The sequence below is a fragment of the Ixodes scapularis genome, unplaced genomic scaffold (assembly GCF_016920785.2).
Source record: "Ixodes scapularis isolate PalLabHiFi unplaced genomic scaffold, ASM1692078v2 PGA_scaffold13__105_contigs__length_92229423, whole genome shotgun sequence".
NCBI lineage: Eukaryota > Metazoa > Arthropoda > Arachnida > Ixodida > Ixodidae > Ixodes > Ixodes scapularis.
Window position 1 is genome coordinate 60,218,511 of NW_024609839.1, and position 24,383 is coordinate 60,242,893.

A 24,383-nucleotide genomic window follows, 5' to 3' on the forward strand; every position below is an offset into this window, starting at 1 on the left:
TTCAGAAGAACATCTGAATATGTGTAAGATAGCCCGACAAATTGTAGTTCTAATATTTTTTCCTAAGTAATGGATGTTGAATGCTGAGAATTTATTTTGTTCAGTGTTAGATAATATATTGAATATTTGCGCTACAGTCTAAGCTCATTACAACAGTCCTGGTGACAACAGACATTTGGATATAACATATTGATTTATGAAGTTTGGTTGTTTTTCCTCTATGTACCACTGACTCCACTTCATATCTGCATACGACATACTCCTTTTACAAGAGACCGAAATCTTGGTAAAAATTAAGGTCTATTTTAATGAGCTTAGACTGTATTTCAGCCCCTTTATTATAAGTAGATGTCGCTGAATGCCTACTGTATTGTAGTTCTGATGTTGTATGTTTGAGCATTCTTTTTATACCCCACACCTGTTAAAGCCCCATACTTGGGTTGAACAGTATTCATAAATAAATAAAAAAATTATTTACAGTCCTTATGGCCCTCAGAAGGATGCTCTGAACGTTGTAACAATTGTCATTCGACTTAGTTACAAAGGGCTCTGGCTGTGATTGAATCCTGTGTTGATTCGTCTGAATTTGTCCAGGCTCTGAGGGTGGAGGTCACAGACGGATGGTACGGACTCCGGGCCGAGTTTGACGAGCCGCTGTCCAAACTGGTGTTCGAGAACCGAATCTTTGTGGGGCAGAAGCTGATCACTTCGGGAGCGGACATTGTCGGATCTACGGACGCCTGCGCTCCGCTCGAGGTTAGATATTTCCTGCTTGAGAATTGCAACACTCGCGACCTGTAGGTTGGCTGTCTTTCGGTCGATTTGTTTCGCAGCGATGGCTCTTACGGGCTCTCCTCACCACTGGAAATGATGTCCGTTGTTGGTGTTGTAGTTGTAGTAGTTGGCGATGCAGGGCGTCCGTCGTCGATGTTGCAAAATCTTTAAAAAAGATTGCTCGCCGCCCGTGGGACTCGAACCCGGGTCTGCTGCTTGTGAAGCGGACGTGTTAACCCTGAGCTACGCCCCGGCGTTAACGCTACAGCGTTTTTAACCTGCAACAGACCTACGGTTTGTTGCAGGTTAAGGAAAGCTGCACGCGCCCCTGTCGCAGACCTAACCACTTGTCATGATGGGTGATTTTCTTCTCTCCACTTCAGCTTTCACTCCGCTAAAGTGGAAAGAGTGGAGGGCTTTGTGAAATGAGCTTGTCCTGCTGTCCTGTAACGGACCGTAGGTACAAGCAGTTGCTGGTTAAGAACTTCTTGGCGCATCCTCGCCTTGCTCATCCGTGAGCCGATGTCAAGGGAGCTCAACTGTGCATGAGCACTTGTTCCGTGATTAGAGCTCGTGCCGCTGAGACGTTCTTGCTAGTTAAATATGGCTCAGTGCATGTCTTCGCGTTGCCTGGTTCCGTGCAACAAGGCTGGGATAACTGCTCCAATGGCACGATTCTGATACATTCACAATTTCCTGCTTCTAGCAGCGCCAAAAGCGTCAAATTTACCAAACTTGCGCCACGCTGCGCCAATGATCACGGTGACGCTGGATTAACCAGAAAGTGAAAGCTCGGTCGTCAACTTCAGCTATTTCATTGTCAGGTGGCGCAAGCCGCTGCCCGGGTCCTTGGTTTACGGATATTGTCCATTTCTCCATTCATACGATGGATTCGATGTGCACATTCATACGTCCTAACCATTGTACCGTCACATTGCTCATGCTGCAATGGATGATGCAACGTAGCATGTAACATTAATGAACATGAGTCGTGCCTCCTCATTTTTAATCGAAATTTGTTCCTAAAATAAAATGTCTCTCTGTTTGCAGTTTCAGCTATTACACACTAAATTTCTGTTCAGTACTTTCCAACACTTGTAGTACAAACCTAGTTTGCTTGAATTGTGACTCATGGTACAACTGGCTGAGATGCATGTCACAGTTTACTCTAAGCTGCTCCAAGAAGAAAAAATGTCAGTCTTAGTGCTCCAAAGCGCAGACTTTTTTTCACCTAAGCTGCTCCGAAATGCAGATATTTCTTCTCCAAAAGTTGCTCCAAAACCAGTTTGGTCTGTCCCACCCCTGGTGCCGGGACAGGCAGCGTCGGTTGAACCTACCTGCACGTGAGACTGGCAGGGTGGAGCTTGTGTGTAGGCGCGACGTGCTTGCGGCTAGAAAGATCTTTTTTATTTCTTCACGTTATCAAAACTAAAGCGCCTAGATTTAAGAGAGGGAGCAACTCAAACCATGTAAAACTTTCGCAATTTAATGGCAGATGCCTCCCTCGCAAATGGCGTGCGTGGTAAGGACGATAACAAACAGAGAGGCAGAGCAAGGCAAAAACGCTTGAAGACGGTCAACGCTTCTGTCTTCTTGCCCCTCGTATTGCACACACGACCCCGATCGAGCAGCTGGCAACACACTCAAATCTCGGCACAATCCCACCAGTTTAGGCAACAAAACGAAGACTGGAGTGCTTGTAAAAAGTGAAGCAAGGGGAGAAAATCAAGGAAAATAATACGAGTGGCTAGATCCAGCCCCTAGTTGAAATCCCCTGATACAAAGGGGCGAGCCCTAAATCCGAGTCCAAAGCCGATCTAAAATTGAGTGAAAGCAATGTGCCTGATTATTCTTAGCTGCACGTGAGCTCGTGTTCTATGATTGATGCTTTTAATATAGTGAAATGTGCTCGCTGGTTAGATATTATACTTTTCTTCAAATTCCACCGTGCTGAGCCACAGCTCAGGTGAGCTTGTGTGTGACTTTTCAGTCGTGCCGCGACAAGAAAAAAGTCACATATATTTTTTTGTCTGTTGCCACCCCCCTTTGAATTCCGCATGATACTCTTATGCACCTCTCTGGGATGCTTGCAGGTGCCTGACGAACTCGCGCTGAGGCTGAACTTCAACTCGACGCGTCGAGCAAGGTGGGACGCCAAGCTGGGCTACCTTCGAGCACGCCAGCCCTTCCGCGTGTCCCTCGGATCCCTGCACCCAAAGGGAGGGGCCGTGGGAAGGGTGGATTGTATCGTGATCCGAGCCTACCCCGTCATGGTGGGTGGATTTTGTTTAACAATAGCCAGCTCATTCATTTGTTAGAACATTGCTCGGTAAATACAGTGCTTCGTTAGTAGAAACCCAAAGCTTCCAAGAAGTTGCTTGCAACTGCAGCTTGCACGTAGTTCAGGTATTGATCCAACAGAGTAATGCCTAATTAGCGGGAACACAAGAGTTGCATGCAGGCTGGTTTACCGTATTTACTCGAGTGATAGCCGCACTGTTTATGAAGAAAACCTGAGGGTTCGCTTTTCCGTAGGGTATGCAGATTGCCTATCACCGCGATCGACAGCATGATTCCAGCTATTTACAGAACAGAGATAATGTCTTCGTGCGAAGAAACCACATGTGAAGATTGCATTTGTATCGAGAATTGTGTTCTCGATCTGCTGTTTCGCTATGCAGTGATGTGATTGCTGCGCCAATTGCGCCAAACGGCGCCAAGGGGCTAACCCTGCTACATTCTGCTACATTTTGCCAAAATATGGGTAATCTGCGCCAAGCCTGCGCCAAAGGACCAGTTTTGGTCGCTTTTCAAAACCGAAACTAAACTGAGTACCGTAATTGAGCATGCGTGAGTTAACTGGCGCAGGCGGCCGCCCACACAAAGTACCCTGCATCAATTGTGGCATTGTAACCCTGGAGCCGGGGAAAAGAAGGGACGTAGGACAGGCACAAAACTCCAATGTCAGTATTGAACCAGCTCGCCTGCACCCTTGCTTTAGTTACATTAATCGTCCATCTGGTCTTGCATGGTTTTTCCCGCCGTCTCTTCTTTCGCGCTCTCGTCGTCTCGTAAATCTAGTCTCGCGTTTTTTGTTTTTTTTTCGTTTTTTTTTAAACGAAATTACATTTTTGCGCGGCAGGAGTTACTTTTTGAGCTGAAACACTCGCTTCTGAAAGCAACGGCCGTGGGAAAACTATTTGGTCCCCTGCCGGCCAGTCTGCACGTGGCTACAGTAATGGACCTTCCTAAACTGAAACATAAGGACCGCCGCATGTTCAACATTCCTATTCTTGTTTATTACATACCCTACTACGAAAATCCCTTTTTGATTTGAAGACTGCTGTGTGGAAGTATTGATTACCGAGGTTTCTCTTGGTTGGCTTTCTTTCGAGAGTGACCCAGTACATGAAAAATCTGTTGTGAAAGAAAGTTGGTGAAGAGACGTGAGCTAAAGCAAAGAAGGCAATATCTGCACGCTGAACCCGCACATCGCGCTTGTTTGTCTCGAGTTCAGTCTTTGCACAAAGCACTCCAAGAACGTTTTGACCCTGACTCGCGATGTCCTGCATCGATACTCTCAGGTTCTTTTTTTCTGTATGTTTAGCTTGTACCTCGCCTGCCGGCCTTGCAAGCACGCGCCGCTGAACTGTTTATTGCCGCATACTGGGCAGTTAGATTTTGCATACATTTTTGGAAACCAGTTGGCGACAGAGCGGAGAGGCATGGTTTTGGTTTCGATCGAACAGCCGTCTCCGCTCGGGCGACGAAGCACGTGCAGCTGCAAGCCTGCCGAAGTTGCCCTGACGTACATGCAAACATGATTGCACGACAGAGGCACCAGCCGGGACGCTTGCAATCCACTGTTTTACGTTTACTTGTGACGAAAATCTGGCACGTCGGGAATCAGTAAAACAGTGGCAAGCGGTTTTTCAGAATTGCTCGGCAACGCGTACAGCACTGTAAACTTGTAAGGTGTCTCAATGTATTTTTCGGGACATTGAAAGTGGACATTATTTTCTAGCCTAAGCCAAAGCGAAGCTTGCAGCAGCTTTCCAGAAAGTTTCGAAAAGCAAAAAGTACCCGCTAGTTGTAGTGCACCTTTTTCTTGTGTGCAATTTGGCATTGCACTGCAGTAGCTATATATATATATATATATATATGTTCCATCAGTCGGAGACTGCTTCCATTTATTATATTATATCACTAGTCAACCTATAGCTGTGATATTTACTACTGGTGATTTTCAAATAAATTTTAATATGTAAAGTTTGGTTTTCAAATAAATTTTAATATGTGAAGTTTGCTTCTTATCTATCTATAGTGGGTACATATATATGTATCATTTAAGGGGGACATGGGTCTTCGGAGCCAAAAACTTCCTGAAACTGCATTCTCTTGAAAACGGCAATGGCTGTTGTTCTTCTGAATCTACCAGGCTTCTAGTTTCGTGGATGAGTATTTGAGATATAAATCAATTTATAATGTCTATGCGGGCTGAATCTGCATTTAAGTTGACTCTAAAACATTGTTTTCACATTACATAAATTTTGGACTCACTGAAAATTTGCAGAAAGGATATCTCAGCATCTAAAGCAGTCAGAAATATAATCTTTCTTGAAATGTGTTTCTAAATGTGTGAAGCATACAATGTCGAAAGCAGATTTTTTAATTTAGGCCTAGAAATTTTTTTATATGATATTTTGCTTTATTACTTGTTCGCCATGCACTGAGCACTTAACTTCAATATGTTGTGAAATCACTAATAATTAATTTATCTTAAAAGTACTTCCAACATTGTATTCTTTACACTTCGTGGTATCTGGCCATGTGTTAAAAAGGATATTTTGTTGAGCAGCTTTTCCATATCATTCCTCCAAACAAAGGCAGGCAAGTTTTAATTACCCTCAGGAAAATTCTACTGACTGAGGAAATATATGAAATCAGCACAATAAGCTGAACAAGCATGTACAATTTCAATGAGTTTGGTCATGAAATAAGAAAAAAAAAGCTCCAAGACCAGTGTTCCTTCTTAACTGAAACATTGCAAAATGTGTGCAAAACCCACCTAGGGGTCTTTTGCAAAAAATGCAAAAGACTCCTAGGTGGTCGAACTTGACCATAATTCGTTTATTCCGGTGAGCAAAGTGTCCTTCGTTTGTCCAGCACCTAAAACACATATTATTGGAATTTTCCAAGAATATCTGCTCCAAAGGCCACTTTCTGTGCTCCGAAACACTGTTTTAGCTGCTCCAAAGGCCACTTTTGCTGCTCCAAAACACTGTTTTGGCTGCTCCGAAAGGTGCTCCAAAACGACTTAGGCCAATCACATCACTGGCTATGTTATTTACGCGCAACGCAATGATTGACTGTCTATGTGTCCTGTGGGAAAGTAGACGCAAGGGTCTTCTTTATAAATAGTGCGGCCATTACTCGAGCAAATACGGTACGCCTTAGTAACAAGTGTGGCATAAGTGCCACACTTGTTACCACATACACTGGCTGCTCCCAATGTCGAAGCTATATGTAACGCAGAAGCGGCAGATGCAGCATAGAGTGTATCTGCCTTATGGCCATTGGCTGGAACCGTCCAAGCATTGGTCAATTTAGTGAGAGGCCCTGGCCTATCGCTAAAGCAATTGACAGGATGTTTTTGTCGTCTCGATCAACATTTGAACATCGTCTGATGTAGCAGATTGTTCCACTCTTTTTGTGGCCTCTTCGTATATGTAATGGTATCCGTGTTTGCCGTTGTTGGGCGATACAGTGGTCGCGGTCAACTATCTTTCGTCCCTCCTTTTCCTCAGTACCTGGAGATGCTGTCTAACAAGACGGCCGTGATGCGCAGCGAGCGCGCCGAACTCGTGGTCGCAGCCAAACACGACAAGCTGCGCAGCGCCTTTACCGAGAAGCTGACCGCCGAAGTGCTGTCGCAAGTCGAGAAAGACGACAGTATGTTTGGTGCCTGCCTCCTTTTCGTTTCAAAGCAATGGCTGTGTACAGTAAACTTTCGTTAATTCAACCTTGACGGGACCTTGAAATTTGGTCGAATTATCCGAATGATTGAATTACAAAGAGGACAGAAAAACGGTTAAAATTAAACTTTCTTTTATTGTCCAAAGTACTCACGGATGGTGTGCTGTTGCAACGCTTGTCCAAAAGCATGCTCCGGAGAGCAACCTAAATAAAAGTCACGTCCCCAAAAAATTGCGCACAACAAAAAAAAAAAAAAAAAAAAAAAAGAGAGAAAGAAAAGACGACGTAAAAAGAAAGCTTTACGAGCCGACTTTGGCGCCGAGCAGCCAGACCGTCGGCGACAGAGAAAAATAACAACAAAAAAGGAAAAGAGAACCATGCTTTCTGGCGTCCAAGATGGACTGCACACAATGCTACAGAAAAGCGCTTTGAGAGCACGCGCTGAGAAAACTTTACGAGCAGACTTTGGCGCCAAGCAACCAAACCGTCAAAAAAAAGAAGTTAAAAGAGAATTTGCGTTTTCTGGGGTGCGCAAAATGAACCGCACACGATGCTACAAAAAAAAAAAAAAAAAACGCTTTGAGAGCACGCGCGCTGTCTCCCCGCCCGACCACGTGCTATGTTCTCTGCGAAATTCCGAAGACACTTAAGCACTTCTTATGAGTTGTGAATGTAAAAGCTTGCCTGTTGTTCTTCCACTCCCTTAGTTTGTCTGTGGTGTACTGGCATGGATGGCCACATTTCGCTACTGCCAGGTTGCCAAGTGCTCACTCTCTTACAGCAGCCGCAGCCCCTCCCCCCCCCCCGCCCACCACCTCTCGGGCAACGCCTGACACGAGAGCGGCGGCCAAGTGCACACTCTTGCGAAGTGGCCACCAATGGCTATCTAAGAGCCATTTTGCTCAACCAATGAGAGAACGGGCATTTCTTTCGCTTTTTTTTGCGGTTACTACTGCATGGTACTATAGTTAATGCTTTCGCATTAAAAGTCCTTTATGCATTCGCAATTCCTTTGCTAGATACCACATGGCATATTGTTCCGATAGCAAGTGCTGCTCTGATTGAACACGACTCGCAGTGATGACATGAAACTCTCCTTCTCCGCAAGTGTATGCAGTAGCCCTTTTTTCGTTGCGAGCACTTCCAAGCTTTATTTCATCGTGAAGCCGATGACATAGGCCATTAGCTGCATCAAATGAAACCAAGACTACCATGAGGCCATTTTTAGGTGCAATGTAGTATGGTATATACATTTGTATATACATTTGTATACACCATACTACTGTGTACCATAGACTACTATGAATCCCATACAATGGTATGGGGTGTACTAGTGTACTACTCGCTGTGGAGGTTGAACACAGGGTGTACAGCGGCGCAAGGTATACAATACTTCTACTGACAAGGGAGTTTGGGCACAGAGGACATACAATGGTACCGGGTCTACCATTGTATGGGATGCAGAGTAGTACCCCCCCCCCCCCCCCCCCCCCCCGATGGTGCAGGGTTACTCACAGCTCTTGCTTTGACAAGTGGGAGAACAGGGTACCATACAGGTGTCCTCTGGTGTCGTTTTTCCGGATTTGATCTTCTCTTAATCTTCCATATTAATCCGTCGCCCAGCGGAGGGTCTGTCGTTGGAGACGCTCAGCGGAGTCCAGGTGTCCTACTCCGTCAAGCAGATCCAGGGCCTTACCTCGGGACAGGACATCTGGAAGGCCCTTTGCTGCTCTGCAGACTCCGTGGAGATCGAGGTATGAAGCCGACGACAGTAAACTCTGAATGCTACATTGGCTCGCCGTTTGCTCCCATTGTATCCTTCGTCCGCAATGCGGTCTTCCACGTTTATGTGTCCTCCGCGGGGTGAATATAAGGCTACCCTATACTAGTATAGGGTGGCCACAACAGATCCTAGAGTTTTCCAACGAAACAGAAAACAATTTGCTTTGTGAAATTTCAAGGTGTCGCTCTCTTCCCTAGGCGTGCACAGCTGGAAAGGTCAACCATGCCATGCCCCCCCAAACGCTCTGGAGGGGCGCAAATCCAGTAAGGTTTTATTTTTGTTGTGTTACACAACAGAAAGAGAACCTGACTGAATTTGCACCCGTCTCAAGCCGTTGGGGGGGGGCATAGCATGCTTGGCACTCCCGCTGTTCATGCCTATCGTCCCTTCGCGTGAACAGTGAGACCAACAAACTTGCCAGGGTCGACGGCGGATCAGCGATACACCTATTGGGAGATGGCTGCACCATTTCTCGTTAGGAGCGGCGAGCAGACCACAGAGTGCTTCGTCTGCTTGCTGCGGGATACAGGGCCGCAAGTTACAACCACTGCTAACTCTATCGCCTGCGAGCACATCTGCCATTGACCCTGGCAAGTTTGTCAGTCCCATTTCTCGCAGGAAGAGAGCTACTCTTCAAAATTTCACAAGGTAGAATCCACTGCCTAAATGCACATTCGGTGAAAGTTCAGGCTCTCCACATGCAGTTGTTGAGTTATTTCGGTTCATTTTACGACGCTAGGATCCACAGTGGCCACCTTGTATTTTGTTGCTTTGTTTTTGTCATACTTGGGTATTTGCTCGGGCGTGTCCGTTCACCAAAAACCTGCAAGCTTAGGTAATAAATAAGGGTGAAACTCCATTTGCCTTCAGCCTTACAGGGCAGCTAAGTCTACTTGCATGAGATTGCGGCTTTGTAAAATGCTTTCGGTTAACAAACGTTCGTGCTACAAAGGCATATTTCTTGAAACCTTTGCTGCCCTGCGTAAAATGGTGGAATCTCGGTGATACTTTTCTCAACTGGAAACAGAAAAATAAAACGTATTATCCTAATATCGTATTATCCGAAACGGGCTCCAAAAGGACAAAAAATATGCTTGTGTGGTGAAAAACTTGTTTCGATCCTGGAAGCAGCCAGTACTGTCGGTATTGCACAGCCTTTGGGATCGGCCCAGATATATTTAGAATATTTGAACAATAACTTGAGGCTGCTTTTACAGCGGAGCTGTTAAGGGCTAGTTTCCCCAGGATCGTGTCCCCCGCAAAGAAATGTAGGCACAAAACTCTGGACAGCTACTGCCATCTATGAGCGACGGCGGCAACCAGACAATCCGCTTGCCGGCCTTGCTCATAGATGGCGACAACCTTTCCAGCTTTTCCACTCTTGTTTTCACCAGAGTGGAGAGGCTGAATTTCTCTAGGCGTCGTCCTAGATGGCGTCCTAGAAGTTGTCCTTGAGGTTGTCCTGAACGTCGTCCTTGAGATTGTCCGAGAGGTTGTCCTCGAGGTCGTCCTAGAAGTTGTCCTTGAGGTCGTCCTAGACGTCGTCCTTGAGGTTGTCCTTGCTGTCGTCGGAGAGGTTGTCCTCGAGGTCGTCCTAGAAGTCATTCTTGTGGTCAACTTATACGTCGTCCTCGAGGTCGCCCCAGAAGTCATCCTTGAGGTCGTCCTAGACGTTGTCTTCGAAATCGTCCTTGAGGTCGTCCTAGACGTCGTCCCTGAGGTCGTCCCAGGCGTCGTCCTTGAGGTCGTCTAGATGTCGTCCCTGAGATTGTCTTCTAGGCTTCATCCTTGAGGTCATCTTAGAAGTCGTCTTTGAGATTGTCCTAGACATTGTCCTTGAGGTCGTCCTAGACGTCATCCTTAGACGTCATCCTTAGGCGTCGTCCTTGGCGTCGTTCTTGAGGTTGTCCAAGAAGTCGTCCTTGAGGTCGTCTGACCATAGTACAGCTCCGCTGGTCTTCCTTCTTCACCAGAGTAAAAAGGCTGAAAGTTTTTTTGCTCGTATTTCTGCCACTGTTCGCCATGACTGCGGCCGTGTAACAGGACGTTTGTTGCTTGTTGCAATATGATTTGTGCTAGTAGACTGGAATGTAAAGATATATGTTTTTGATCAAAACACGCTTCTGTACTCATATTATCCAATTTCAAGCGAAAATGTGATCGTAATGTTTTATCAAAATACACTGCTTCTATAGGGGACTTGGCCGGGAATGAAAGGAAAACCATATTTTACCAAAAAACTCGTTATGCGAGGTCGCATCAACAAGATTCTACTGTAGATAGAGGTAGACACTGGAATAAACTTGAGTTGTATGCGCAAGCCGAATAATTACGGTCTCCTGACCTGTTCTATTTCAAACGTTTAAGTGGAACCATCTTTAGAGCAGAACGTCTATTTTTGGTTGTGCAAATCTTATTTTTAGCCAATGAAGTGCCTATCCTGAGATAAATAAAATGCTGCTTGTGCACCGCTGAGGATTCTGGTGTGTTCTATGGCTCAACCATATTTCCCTAGGCACATCAAACTTAGCTGCGCTTCATGCACAAGCGTAAGCTCTAAGCCATGTCACACTCAACACCTGATTAACACAAGATACCTATCTTGCAAAGGCTGTGCCTTCTCTCTGGTAAGTAATGCCGCACAAAATGGTGTTAAATCGAGTGACATTGAAACAGCATAGAAGTTGACAGGTTGAGGTTGCCACGCTGCATTTCAGCGTATCCTGACACCCAACCAACTGAGGCTTCTGAACGAGTACCAGGACCAGCAGCTGAACCAGAAGCAGCTGGCTCTTCAGCAGAAGTTGGAGCAGGCCTTTCAGCAGGCCGAAGAAGAAGGCAAGGCAAGTTAAACGCGCCGCACCTTCTCCCGCGGTGCATCTACGTGACCTCTCTGCTCCACTTTTTCCTTCAAGATTTTTCTCCTCTGCAGCCTTTTTAACGCAGATGCGTTTTTGGGCTGGGTTTCGAGCCTAGAGCACCGTGAAATGGTGTTACGAAAATATAAAACACGGCCAGGTTTTTTCTACAAAAGACTACCCCGGCGGGAATCAATCCACTGACCTCTCATTCACTAATCCAGCACCCTATCCCCTGTGCTAGCTGAGCTGCCTTTTGGAAAATTTCGTGGTAAATGTATGGCGATCTTATATTTTTGAATGGAACTTTTCTTCATAATTGTTTTCAATTCGAGAACAATTTAGTCGGCGCAAAATCTAAGTTTTTTGTAGTGCATACAGTAGATTCTCATTAATTCAAACTCCAGGAAGCCGCAAATTTTGTTTGAATTATCAGAAGCTTGAATTATCAGAAATTTATCTAAATATGATGCAAGATAAAATTATAATTTGACATATAAATGGCTGTCGAGACAACGCAGATATTTGATTATTTCCTCTACATACCGTAGAATACTGCGCATCCGCCCAGTCCACATTAAGCTCCCATTCCCAAATTTTTAAGATCTGAGCAAATACGCGCAGTACATTTATATTCTCGCGATTATTTCTAAATTTTTAGTGGGCGCTTGTCCGGTATTTTACGGTAGGCCTACTAATCATAAGCAGTTATGCCACATGAGAAACACTTGTGAAATGTATTAAGTAAGTTTATTTATCCTTTAGAGATGCAGTCATGGGCATGTAACTGCTAACATGTAAGTGTTACAGTTACTCAGGGAAAAAAAGTAACCCTGCTACAGTTACAGTTCCAAAGTTTAAAGAGTAATTTGTTAGTTACTTCTCTAAAGTAACGCCGTTATTTCGTCATTACATTATGAAAAAATATAAAGCATTCAAAAGGAACCTCCTTAATATGCATTTCAATTAGCATAAATTTTTCATAAGATATTGTGTTTTTCACTGTAGTGAATTGATTTTTTGAGAAACTAAGATTTTCCTATTAACCAATATTAACATGTTTGATTCTTCCTATTTCAATTTTTACCATGAATAGGATTTTGAACAAGATCATAATTTAAAACAGTATTGGTAGAGACACTATATGATAAAGCATTTATAGGTCTTCGGCAAAAGTAATAGGTGACTTCAGTTTTTCAAAATGTTAAGCTAGGAGATGCCTGCTAATGATTCATAAAGAACTTTAAAATAAGTGTGATCACCGTAAGGTATACACGAATACAACAGCATGCGTCTAGATCTCGGGCACATCCAATCATGGTGCAAGTTTACAATCGGTCAATTCTAATTTCTAATTGGTGAGGCGAAATGGGACGGAAGCAATAAAAATCGTGCAAATGTCAAGTCAATAATAATATAAGTCATACCTTGCAGTCAGCTTCGTAGATGTTTCCTTATGCCACTCCAATCCACTCATCAATCAAATTGTTTTCTACTGCATGCTCACAATCTTTCATGAAACATGAAGCATCTCTTGAAAACTTGAAGAGTAATGTCGCTGCAACATTCCTCCGTCAAACCCGCTGAACACGGCAGCGGTGCAAAAGAATCGCTGATCAAGGTACAAACGTCCACTGCGTGTAGAACGCAGTGGACGTGGACGTGTAGAACGCAACGCACCCTAACCAGATCGGACACGTTTGCGCTTCTCCATCTCACCTCCCCAACTAGAAGAGACCACCCGGAAATCCCACGACGTGAATATCCATAAATCAAGTCATGACAAGTGCCTCTGGTCCCGATTAAGGGCGGTCTTTCCATTTTAAGAAACCACACAAACAAGCAGAATGACACAGGCGGTTTGAGCGAATACTCTTTCTCAAGTGACAGGACCCAAGAAGCGGAGCAATTGGGTAGAGGAAGTGTACGACGGGGGGCAAGGTCGGTAATTAGGTTGCAAAAAAAGCGAAGGGAGAGCAAATGGGCCTAAAGTCGAGACTTCACAAGAGTACTTCTGGGAGTTGGACGATTCAGATTTGGAGGAGAAGGAACCGTATGCTTGGCGGCAGAAAGACGAGGTGAGGAAAATCGGTTGTCCCGTAAGCCCGTGGGCGTTTGGGGCGACAATCACCAAATACTGTCCTCCGTAAAAAGCATTTGCTCCCTCTGTCGAACGAATAAAAGAGAAACGTTTTAGAGATGCCGCGCTTTGTTACATCTACGTGCGCTGTGGCGATGCATTCTACACGGCGGGTGCAAACACAAACGTCCCCATCATCCCACTTGACGGGAAAGCTTGTCAAAGCAGGGTCATCCAAATTTTTTATTTTTTTTCTTTTGAGCTTCAGATTGTTTTTGCAGCAGTTTTTGCTGTGCCCTTCCCGTACCAGGACTTCAGACTCTCTCACGAGTTTCTTGACGATTTGGTGTTCGTGTTTCGCAATATTTTTGCATATAAATCTGAGAAGTGACTGTAACAACGTTACTCTTTACAGTTACTTCCAAAAAATAGCAACCCTGCTATAGTTACAAGTTATTTCCACTAAGCAGTAATGAGTTACAGTTACAAGTTACTAAAAAAAAATAACTACCGCAAAGTTTTAAAAGAATGACCACCCAAAATGAGCAGATAAATGGTGAAAAACATGGGGTGGGCGATCTTTGGCGACGCCACAGCAAAACTTCATAAAAAATTAATAATAGACACCCTGGCACCGGCTACAAACCATGTGACGCGGGAACTGATACTGCAGATCACGGACACCGTAAATTTGTGTTTCACAATGCGATAAACACGCGGGAATTCGCTACGAACTCGTGTGTCAGTGAAAAGGATAACGCAGACTGCGGACGCAGCAGATTCGCGTTTCACGGTGCCAAGGACCCGCGGAAACCCGCCGAAAACTCACATCACACTGGAACGAACACTGAAAATCGCGGACACAGCAGATTCAAGTTTTATGGTGCAATAAACACGCAAAACCCGCTACAAACTTGTCTGTCACGGGAGCCGATATCGCGTGTGCAGATTGCGGACAAAAACGCAGGAATCTGCTACAAACTTTGAAATCTGCTACAAACAAACGGGAACAACTCGCGTGTTACAGGAGCCGATATCGCGCGCGCGCAGATTGCGGACAAAAACGCGCAAACCCGCTATGAGCTCTCTTTTCAGACGTGCCGGTACAGCAAATTACGCCGTTGATGCGATTCCCGTAGGACGTTGTGTGACGTCCAACGGGAATAGGGGGTGGGCGATGTTTCGGAATATTTATGTTACAGGTATTTAGCCAGAAAAACGGTATGGGCAATCTCTCGGAACTTTACGGTAGTTGCCGGTAACGCATTACTAGTGACTAGTTACTGCCCAAGACTGCAGAAATGTTGTTTATTGTGGACTGTATAGACAGCACATGACCACTCAAACAAAATCACGTTTGTTCATTGGGCCGAGAAGTTGTCTAATGTGAAATATTGAGCAGGGAACACCTGAGTGATGAGAACGGGCACCGCTCGGCAGCTTTCATAGCAACTTGCACGGATGCTGTGACGTGGACCTGTACCATGCCGCCACGTCACAGCATCCATGCAAGTCGCTGCAGAAATTTCCGCGTGGTACCCGTTTTCATAGATCATGGTACCCTGCTGGAGCCCTGTTGAGGGCACTTTTCACCGAGCACCGGTTTACTGCGGAGAAGCAATGCCTGCAGAAGCATGCTTTGCGCATGTTGCCTCTCTGCAGTGCACCAGTGCCTGGAAAGAAGAGCACTCAACGGGGCCGCGAGAACAAAAAGTATGAATTACACGAAAACGCCGTTTAAATTAAAGGGGTACTCCAGCGATTTTTTTACAGCGAAGCTGTTATACGCTAGGATCTGGGAAAAAATGTGTCCGCGAATGTTGATAGAAAACTCAACATTGGTCACGGCAAATATGAATAAATAAAAATAAAGAGGGGGCAACCAGCGTGGGTCAAACTTCCTTGGGATTATTAGGTAGTGAGGTCCTGATCCCTTGCTATCTCTACGCATCGTCCTCGAGGTCGTCCTAGAAGTCGTCCTTGAGGTCGTCTGCGAGGCCGTCCTAGGCGTCGTCCTAGAAGTCGTCCTTGAGGTTGTCCTAGACATTGTCCTCTAGGCGTCTTCCTCGAGGTCATCCTAGAAGTCGTCTGCAAGGTCGTCCTGGATGTCATCCTCTAGGCATTGTCCTAGACGTCGTAAAAATAACAGCTTTGCTGGTCCTCCATCTTCACGTGAAGTGGAAGGGCTTTACAATTTTTTAGCTACCCCGACTAAACTATATTTTCTGAATCCCCGGCCTTCACCCTTTCCGGTACACTATTTAGCATCGTGAAATTCATAATATTTATTGCGAAACGGGCAAATGAAAATGATGCCAAAAAAAAACATTCAAACATACCCACACTTTTCAGTGCCATGACGTCAGTGGCAGACAGGCTTCTTTCCAGTCGAGCAAGCAGTTGAAATATAATAGACTATGCCAAGCATTTGTTCCATGCTGTAGCACGGGTACTGGAGCGAGCTTTCAAAGCATTCATTTGACACCATGAAACTGCTTGGAATCAGTTGGGAACAAATTCTACAGTCCAAAAAGCGAACCCATGCCTTCCACTGGCATCACTTTTTCGTTGATGCCAGTATAGACTTTCAGTTTGAAAAACATGATGAGGACCAAAATTGTAAATTCAATGACATTGTGAAAAAAAAAATATTGACCTAATATTTTGAAAATTATTTCAGCAATGTCAGAGTCTGAATTATCGCGAGCCTACTGTAGTAGTATATAGTTTGCTGAAACTGCACCAGTGAAACAGAAGGGCGACAGTTTACAGAGCAGACCGGTTTTGAGGCTGAGCAGGACTTTCTGTTGCAGTGTCCAAAAGAGCGGAATGTAATCCCGGTGTTCAAGGTCCTCGTGGGAGGGATTCACGAATCGGATCTGCGCAAGAATGTCTGTGAGTGTTCCTCGCCTTTATACCTTTGTTTGTTTGCGACGTGCTCTTGAATACCTAGACGACACTTCTATAACGACGCTCCAGCCATATTGGTGCATGGAATCAATGTTGCCACTTGTCACGAGCTTCCACGTACATGCCTGACGGACGACGCAAAAACCGTTTTCTACCATCTCGCTCACGAAAACGGTTCACAACAGTGCACAATGATACCGCAATGATCTCTTATAGTCACCAACAAGGTGAGGACGGCAGGGAGGAGCTTCAGTTGGCCTGCCTCCAGTGCATGCTTCCCGTCTTTGATAACGCTTTGTCTCGTGCATCTCGATCACGTGCGCTCGCAACCAAAACACGTTGTGAGAGCCTGCTGGAGGCCGGGAATTCAAAAGATGTGCACTGCCCGTTCTCACCCTGTGAGTGGCTATACTAATACCGTATCTCCTGCTCAAAAGGTCGCATTTCAGCACACCGAACTTTGCAAAGGGTGCCTGTGTAGCTCTAAGCACAGAGTTGGAAGTGCCCACGAGCTGCTACCATGCAAACAAATGTCACGTGATGCGAACAGACGAATGATCAGACTCTCCTTCTGCCTTCAGGCTGGTGGCGTCGGGCATTGGGGGGAAAAAAGTGTGAATACTCCGAGCCAGGCACGTAGCCAGGATTTTGTTTCGGGTTGGAGGGGGGGGGGGGGGCCTGCCCATGACAAAATGTTTTATGAGGGGCAGGGGGGGGACAGGAGGTCCCAGCAAAATGAAAGATTTCGGAAAGGGGGGGGGGGGGGGCCAGGCCCCCCTTCCCCTCCCCCGGCTACGTGCTGGCTCCGAGCACAGCTTTTTGGCGACCTAGTCCCTCCCTTCCGTCTTCAGGCTGCGTCCTGAGCGTGTGGAGGCCCACTGACGAGCTTCGGCAAACGCTGGTCGAAGGCAGGGCGGTGTCAGTCTACAACGTCCACGTGAGCCCCGTCAGGTGAGTGCACATCTTGTGACTTCGAAATCCCACCTGTGGCGCATCTTGGGAACGGTCGGTGAGCAACCATTTGCTCGGCGTCACATTGCTCTAGGCACCTTTGCTGGTTTTAAAGCGATAGCACGCAGCACTGTGAAGTCACGTGACACTGCGACGTCACATGCCATCCTGAAGCCATGTGACATCCTGAAGTCATGCGACGTAAGGTCAAGTGCCTTACTTCGACGCTCTTATCGGATCGTGAGGGCCGTAACCTCCAGAGTTCGCCAAGTTATCGTGAAACTGAGTATAGTCTGTGCTCAACAGAGTTTGCAGTGCCTCAGTCGTTACTGCAGTTTATTTGGAGGACGCGACAAGAAACCAGGAATTACCCTTGGTGGTAGTTTGTAGTTTTCAGAGATGCACGGGAGTGGGTCAACTATAGCTTTGCAGTTTCTCGTTTCCTTCACGACACAATGCGACTGCACACAGGAACGTCCTGCCCGACGTCCAGAACTGCGCTGTGGAACTGACAACGTCGAAAGGAACCCGCTATGAGACGGTTGACTGTCCAGAGCACATCCGGATCTACTACAGCCGTCAGGCGAGTTCCGTTCCTTCCAGGTGGTGCTCATGCCAATGTTGCACGAGGTTCCGAGGACTCACTTCTCTGCATTATTAATGGAACTCCCCTGCCCAAAGTGTTTGTGTGCAATTTTCACGTGTACTGTCGTTTTCTTTCATTTTTGTGTTATAGAATTCTACGAATTTTCGGAAGTCCAGTCAAAAGCTCGGTGTCACGACCGGGTCTAAACGTTCATCGAACACACAAGTTCATTGATCACACGTTTTCATCGATCACACGTGTTCATCGATCACACTTGTTCATCGATCACACATGTTCATCGATCACACATGTTCATCGTTATCGTGACTGGCCCTTTTGCGGCGTTAATTTTTTGCCGTTTGGTTTCATTGCGAACGTTTGCTTGAAAGTTGGATAATCGCGGAATGCGAGTCGTGTCAAGCAATTGGAACAAAAGCGTGTGATGACCGGGGGAAGTTTGACTCTGTATCTGGGGGTAATAATGAACGATAACTTGAATCTAGTGTACCATACTCTCCCGATTCTGACGACAGCTTTTCTCAAGAAAAATACGCACCAACTCGCAGCTCTGACGTCACGCCGCCAGGGTGGTGCTGCTATCGGCGCCGCTCATGCATGGACGCTTCTCTTCGGGCGAATTTTGTTTTTGCACATCTGTAGTGCATACTTGTTTGTACACAGTGTGCTGGTCTATACCTAAAAACGGCCTATGCATTACAGAATCCGATCTGAAACCGAAATCGGGGACATGTTAGAATCATTGTTCTTGGATAAGAAAACAGAATGCGCGTTACAATCGGGGGTCGGCGCGTTAGAATAATGTAAATACGGTATTTCATTCTAAGCAGGTCCAGTTATCGGCGGGTCAGTCCCACTGTCTTTGCTTCGGTCGAGAAAATTTAACGAAATACCGACTTGAGCTTTGAACGCTCGAAGCAACCCTTCAATCTTGCATTTCTCACGCCAGGCAAGAGCGAGTTGGTTTTGAACCGAGGGTTTTCCGTCACAGGTGACCAGTTTTCCGGTGTTGCTGAGCGAGAACGGTTCGCCCGGGCGGGCTGTGGACATTGTGGGTCTCGTGTTCCTGGTGAGCCGTCAGAGCGAGAGGGACATCTTCTACCTGGCGGACTCCAAGCTCAACTTTGTCCAGCTCGTCGTCGCAAAGCAGAGCCAGGTACTAGTATGTTCCCAAAAGGCGCTCTTGTCCGCTTTACTTTAAAGAGACACAGAAGCAGCTTTCAAAGTTTAGTTCTATGCATGCCCCTTGAGCTATAGCCAGGCTTCCATTCTCGACAAAAGCTTGGCTATAGTTTTTGGCGATTGCCGCTGGTTTCTATGTACTTATCTCTTTTCTAGAAAACAAAAAAAATAAGAACTCGTGTCTTGAAACTTTCGACAAAAGTGTACAGTTATAAAGGCTCCTAAAGAAAAAATAAAATTTTTTAGAAACTTTCTAAGATTATGTTACACATCTTCCTTAACTCTTTCCTGACCGCACCTACAGGCCATCGATCACTGGTGATAGATAATTTCCAGGCACCGTCAAGAAATTAAATTTAGTGCGGAAAATTATGTTCCACATAGCTTCAATTTCTTTGTAGGTTTGAGCTTTATCCCAAGCTGGTGGGCTGTCAAAAGCAGTCTGGGGAACGGTGCTTGCACTTGTATAACATGGCTAACTGCTTGCATCAATCTTTATAACACAGTTGGCGTTATTTACATAATTCAGTTGTATTGTGGCATATGTTTTCGATCTCAAGAGCTCCGGGGACACTTTAAATGATGTTATAGGCGTTGCTTAACAGATGGTTGTCGGTAAGCATCACTATAATTTCCAATGATGTCCTGAGCCGGCGTACACGTTTTATGTTCCCAACGAGTCTGACAAAAATGTTAAATATGAGGGAACTGCAATCAAGGCCATGACCAAAAGCAAGGTAGAACACAGAGAAAGCATTCTGCTGGGGATGTGAGGTGTACTATCTGTGTTTCACCAATATAAGCATTCCTTCTTTGAAAAGCCCACATGTTACAGAGGCTAACTCTCTGACGAACCAAAAATAGACAACTACATTTAGATTACACTAACTTTCAGAAGTAATGCGGAGCGCAAGTTCATCCGCTTCTTGCACAGGGAGTTGTGGCGGCATCAGAGCACCAAGCTCTGACTAACTCCAATTGAAGGATAGTGGGTAGACCTCGAAGCAGGTGGCTTTGGAGTATACCCACTATCCTTCAATCGGAGCCAACCAGAGCTCGGTGTCGTTCCGACGTCACCACAACCCCCTGTGCAAGAAGCAGACGAACTTGCACTCCGCATAACCGTGGGTGTGGGCACATTTTGTATACTCTGAATTTTCTTTTATTTGACGTTAAATTTGAATTTCTGTAGAGGTGTCAGCGTACATACGCCTTCTGCACGTAGTACATTGTCTTTTCAAACAATAAAATTTTAAAATCTTTTTCCCACATTATATCAACCTCGGTTTCTTTTGAAAGAACAACTATAATTAGCCACATTTTGATATGTCATATTACTTCTTATGCAAATCAGCCAGGAAAATAAGAGCGATTTCACGGATCCTTAAAAAATTGCTACTTTTCCCGTTGCCAATATTTTCAAATTTGGAATTTCGAACCTTTTTCAGCTCAGTCAGTGTTCCGAATTACAAGGTATAACTTTTGTTTAGATATTGTGTGTAGTTTTATAAATATCGCTGGCTCAAAGTTGGGTTTCGGGCGTCTATGGCAAAACCGAAACTATCTGCTAGAGCAGGGGTTCTCAAACTTTTTGGCCTCATGGAACCCCAGGAAGCCTCACAAACTGCCGCGGAATCCCCCCCCCCCATCCATATTTGCCAACCGAGAAGCGACAGGTGCACAATTGAAGGCAATTTCGCTTGTGTTGCTTCCCATATATCCCCACCATATCAATCACAATGTCAGTACAAAGTGAAATGAAGGTGCTTTGCATGGTCCTGCCGCGCAGCCTACGGCATTGGGGGGGGGGGAGGGGGGGGGTTGCAATTTGGGTGTTGGCGAAACCCATGAGACCAGCTCGTGGAACCCCTGTGTTCCGCGGAACCCAGTTTGAGAACCCCTGTGCTAGAGGGATGGCAAAACTGATCATCAGCTGTACGTACACGACGTGACGTGATCGATCTGCTAGAGGGATGCCAAAACTGATCATCAGCTGTACTTATGCTATGTGACGTGATTGTGGTGCTGCGGTACACGGTACAACGCATAGAATCAACCGCAGCTCCTCCGCAATATGACGTCACGGGAGTGGTGCGGTACGCATCGCCCTGTGTTTCTTGACTAAAAGATAACCCTCTTGCCAACCACTAAAGATCAGCTGATTGCATCTTTAAAATTGGTTTTAGTCGAGTACACGGCTTCACCTTGACGTAATATTTTGGCTGCAATCATATTTCGTGCCACTAAGGCACGAAATATGTTCACCGCCAGTCATATTTTGGTTTTGTTTTTGACCAGAGTTGGCCTTTAACAAGAATCGCACTGATGGCCAAATGACAGCTACATGCTTTGGAAGGTGTCTCAGCTGTGCATGCAGCCTAAAAAAAATGGTGGAAATTTCACTAGCCCATCCAGAAAACTGACAGTCTGGCAAAAGCTAACTTGGCCTTTGTTGAGGCACATAGAATATATATTTAAAAAAAAGTTGAGCACTTACCTACTTGCAGTCATATAATTCAGTGTATGTGTGCATTCTGTTCTGAACCACCGCATTCCTTTCTGAGCATGGGCCGACGTAAAAACTTCTGCTGGTCCCTTTCGGTGCCTTCGTCTTCTCATCGCAGATTGTGTAACAGCAAATAAGGCGTGAATTCGTCTTGCACAAATTATAAAACTTAGTGAGGCTTTGCCTTAACCGCCGACCTTAGTTAATCTCCTGGATAACACTACGGGCCCTGTTACCGAGATGAAGCCACAATGCGTCCGTCTAACCAGTACCAAAGTTTTGGCAGCACGTAATGAGACACAAACTTAGGAATGCGTGACCTTTGATAAATGCTGCGCTACCTGGAGGCTGGTAAAACTGCGGAGCGGAAAAGGGGGGGGACCGTTAGAGTGTGCGCTCACTCTAATGTGCACACCCTTCAAGGTAGCGCAGCGTGTGTCGAAGGCCACGCGTTCTGAAGTTTGTGTTTAATTGTGTGCCGATAGCACTCGCATCACGTTCTGTAAAGTTGCAACTCCCCAGTCGACCTGACGAAGTATGCATTGCAGGGCACCGACACCAGAAACAATCTGGAAATGGTAATGTGGTGGCACGATAGTTTAATTTCAGCTCCCGCCGAACTGTTTGTTCAGAAGGTGAAATTAGTGGTCCGAACCCTGGGATCCATGCAGGCTGTGCTAGCAGACGACTCCGTCGGTCCGGGCCATTTCGTGGCGGCGACAGACGTCGTCCTCCGACCTAGAAACCGAGAGCTCGGCAAGGTTGCAGTGGTGGCCACGACCGACTTCTCGGAGGTGACATGCTCTCCCCACAAGAGCCATCTCTGCAGCGCCCTTGTCACGATCAAGGAGTTCATTCCGGTAAGGAAAGCAGTCCACTTTAACTTGCTGCAAGCTTCGCATGCATCCCTTCGCTAGACTGTTGTTCCACGGTCCTTTTGATACAGGAACCCTTCTTGGACCTTGCTTGCTCGTGTTGGTGCTGGTGACACCATAGCAAGGCCGTGGCAGGAAGTGTCAGCAAAGGAGTCTGGCTGGCGGTTGGACGTCATAGCCCTTGCCACGAGAAGCAGTGTCATGTAAAGCCATGGTGCCACGGGAGTCATGGTGTCATGTGGCATCATGGTGTCGCACAATTCTCGTTTAAAGTGTTTAAAGCGATGGTTTTGTAGGTCCAACCACGCTCAAGGTCATGTCCTCAAGGTCGCGTAATCAAGCTTACGAAATGCCCATGGCTGAAGTGCAAGGTTGCATAATCAAGGTCACGTAAATGCCGGTTGCATAAGCTTGTAAGTGCCGGTAGCTGAAGCTGAGATAACCCAATCAAGGTCGCGTAATCAAGCTTACGAAATGCCCATGGCTGAAGTGCAAGGTTGCATAATCAAGGTCACGTAAATGCCGGTTGCATAAGCTTGTAAGTGCCGGTAGCTGAAGCTGAGATAACCCAATATCCTTGACGTCGCCCTAGAGGTCGTCCTTGAGGTTATCTTTGACGTCATCTAGGACGCCGTTCTAGAGGTCGTCTTAGACATCGTTTTTGAGGTCGTCCTCGACGTCGTCGTAAAGGTCGTCCTAGACGCCATCCTTGAAGTCGTCTTCGTTGTGTGCACGGCATATTAGAACCATTTTCTCAACATACCATTTTCTTTCCTAATAGTTTTCACTAACTAGTGATGGACTGAATCTGCCAAACGTCAGACTCGGCAAAGTTCAGCACATGCCAAAGTTTTGAAGAAAAGTTCAGCAAAGATTCGGCAAACGTCTGCACACGCACGAGATCAAAACGGGGCCATGGATTGCAAATGGACACTGTGCAATCATGCGGTTACACTGTACAATGTAGTACTACCAGAGGTTACGGCGACGTGCGGGGTAGGTGACATGGTAACTGTGTGTTTGTCAACCTTTGTGAGTGTGGTTGTCGTCAATATGTTCTGCCTGAAGAACAGAAGATTGACCAGGAAAAGACATAGTCCACAGCGCAAGTGACAAATGATGCGGTACATTCTGGATAACGCGATTTTCATTTGATCTTTCCAGTGACGCAATAAGGTTGTTGCAACATTGACCGACAAGTACTCCAAAGAACTCCTCGCCATTATAGCAATCCTGTTTTTGGCTCACGAGTAGTTTGTGCCAGAACAAATAATTGTTGCTTTTTAATTCGCGTTATTTCGTGGTTTTCATCTATCCAGATAAAACTAAACACAGGACGTTGCATATCCAACATTCCTTACTCTTCCCATCTTCCTTATGTTTGCGCTTGTCCTAACTTCTGAAACCGGCATTTTAAAAGTTAAAAATGAGACATTGCGAATATGGGACGCACACTTTCATGCAAAGCTGAAGTGACTTATATACAAACAAACATGCATCTCTTCTGGTGGAGGATCAGCAGCCGTTGCATTAATTTTCGCACACGAAACAATGACTTGCAGAGAATGTAAGAACATTGTTACCGCCTTTATGTCAACAATGTACACACTTGCAGGCTTGCGCGATGAGGCCTCAGAACCGAAACTCGTGTATCGTGACGCGTCCGCTACCAAAGCACTTCATTGTCGTGCCACTTTTGCAAAAAGTCACTGTAAAATTGCCAGTAAACACACTCAAATGACACCGATACAATTATCTTGTAGAATATCACCTTATTTAGAAATAACTCTGTCATAAAAAAAAAAAAACTCATAATGCATTTAAAAAAAACCTCAAATCTTTTTTCGCCTGAAACAAATGAAATATCAACTTTCAAGCACCTGT

General features: G+C 45.7%; 1 protein-coding gene across 2 annotated transcripts in view; it reads left to right on the plus strand.

Moving 5' to 3' along the window:
* Positions 1 to 24,383, plus strand: part of LOC8027232 — a 49,103-nt gene that overhangs the window by 22,363 nt on the left and 2,357 nt on the right. For both annotated transcript variants that reach the window (XM_029993751.3, XM_029993752.3), the window contains exons 10-19: positions 595 to 756; positions 2,868 to 3,047; positions 6,582 to 6,726; positions 8,374 to 8,504; positions 11,251 to 11,376; positions 16,285 to 16,366; positions 17,233 to 17,332; positions 17,804 to 17,915; positions 18,928 to 19,092; positions 22,296 to 22,484. In XM_029993751.3, coding sequence (XP_029849611.2) covers positions 595 to 756; positions 2,868 to 3,047; positions 6,582 to 6,726; positions 8,374 to 8,504; positions 11,251 to 11,376; positions 16,285 to 16,366; positions 17,233 to 17,332; positions 17,804 to 17,915; positions 18,928 to 19,092; positions 22,296 to 22,484 — 1,392 coding nt within the window. The remainder of the gene's footprint in view (positions 1 to 594; positions 757 to 2,867; positions 3,048 to 6,581; positions 6,727 to 8,373; positions 8,505 to 11,250; positions 11,377 to 16,284; positions 16,367 to 17,232; positions 17,333 to 17,803; positions 17,916 to 18,927; positions 19,093 to 22,295; positions 22,485 to 24,383) is intronic.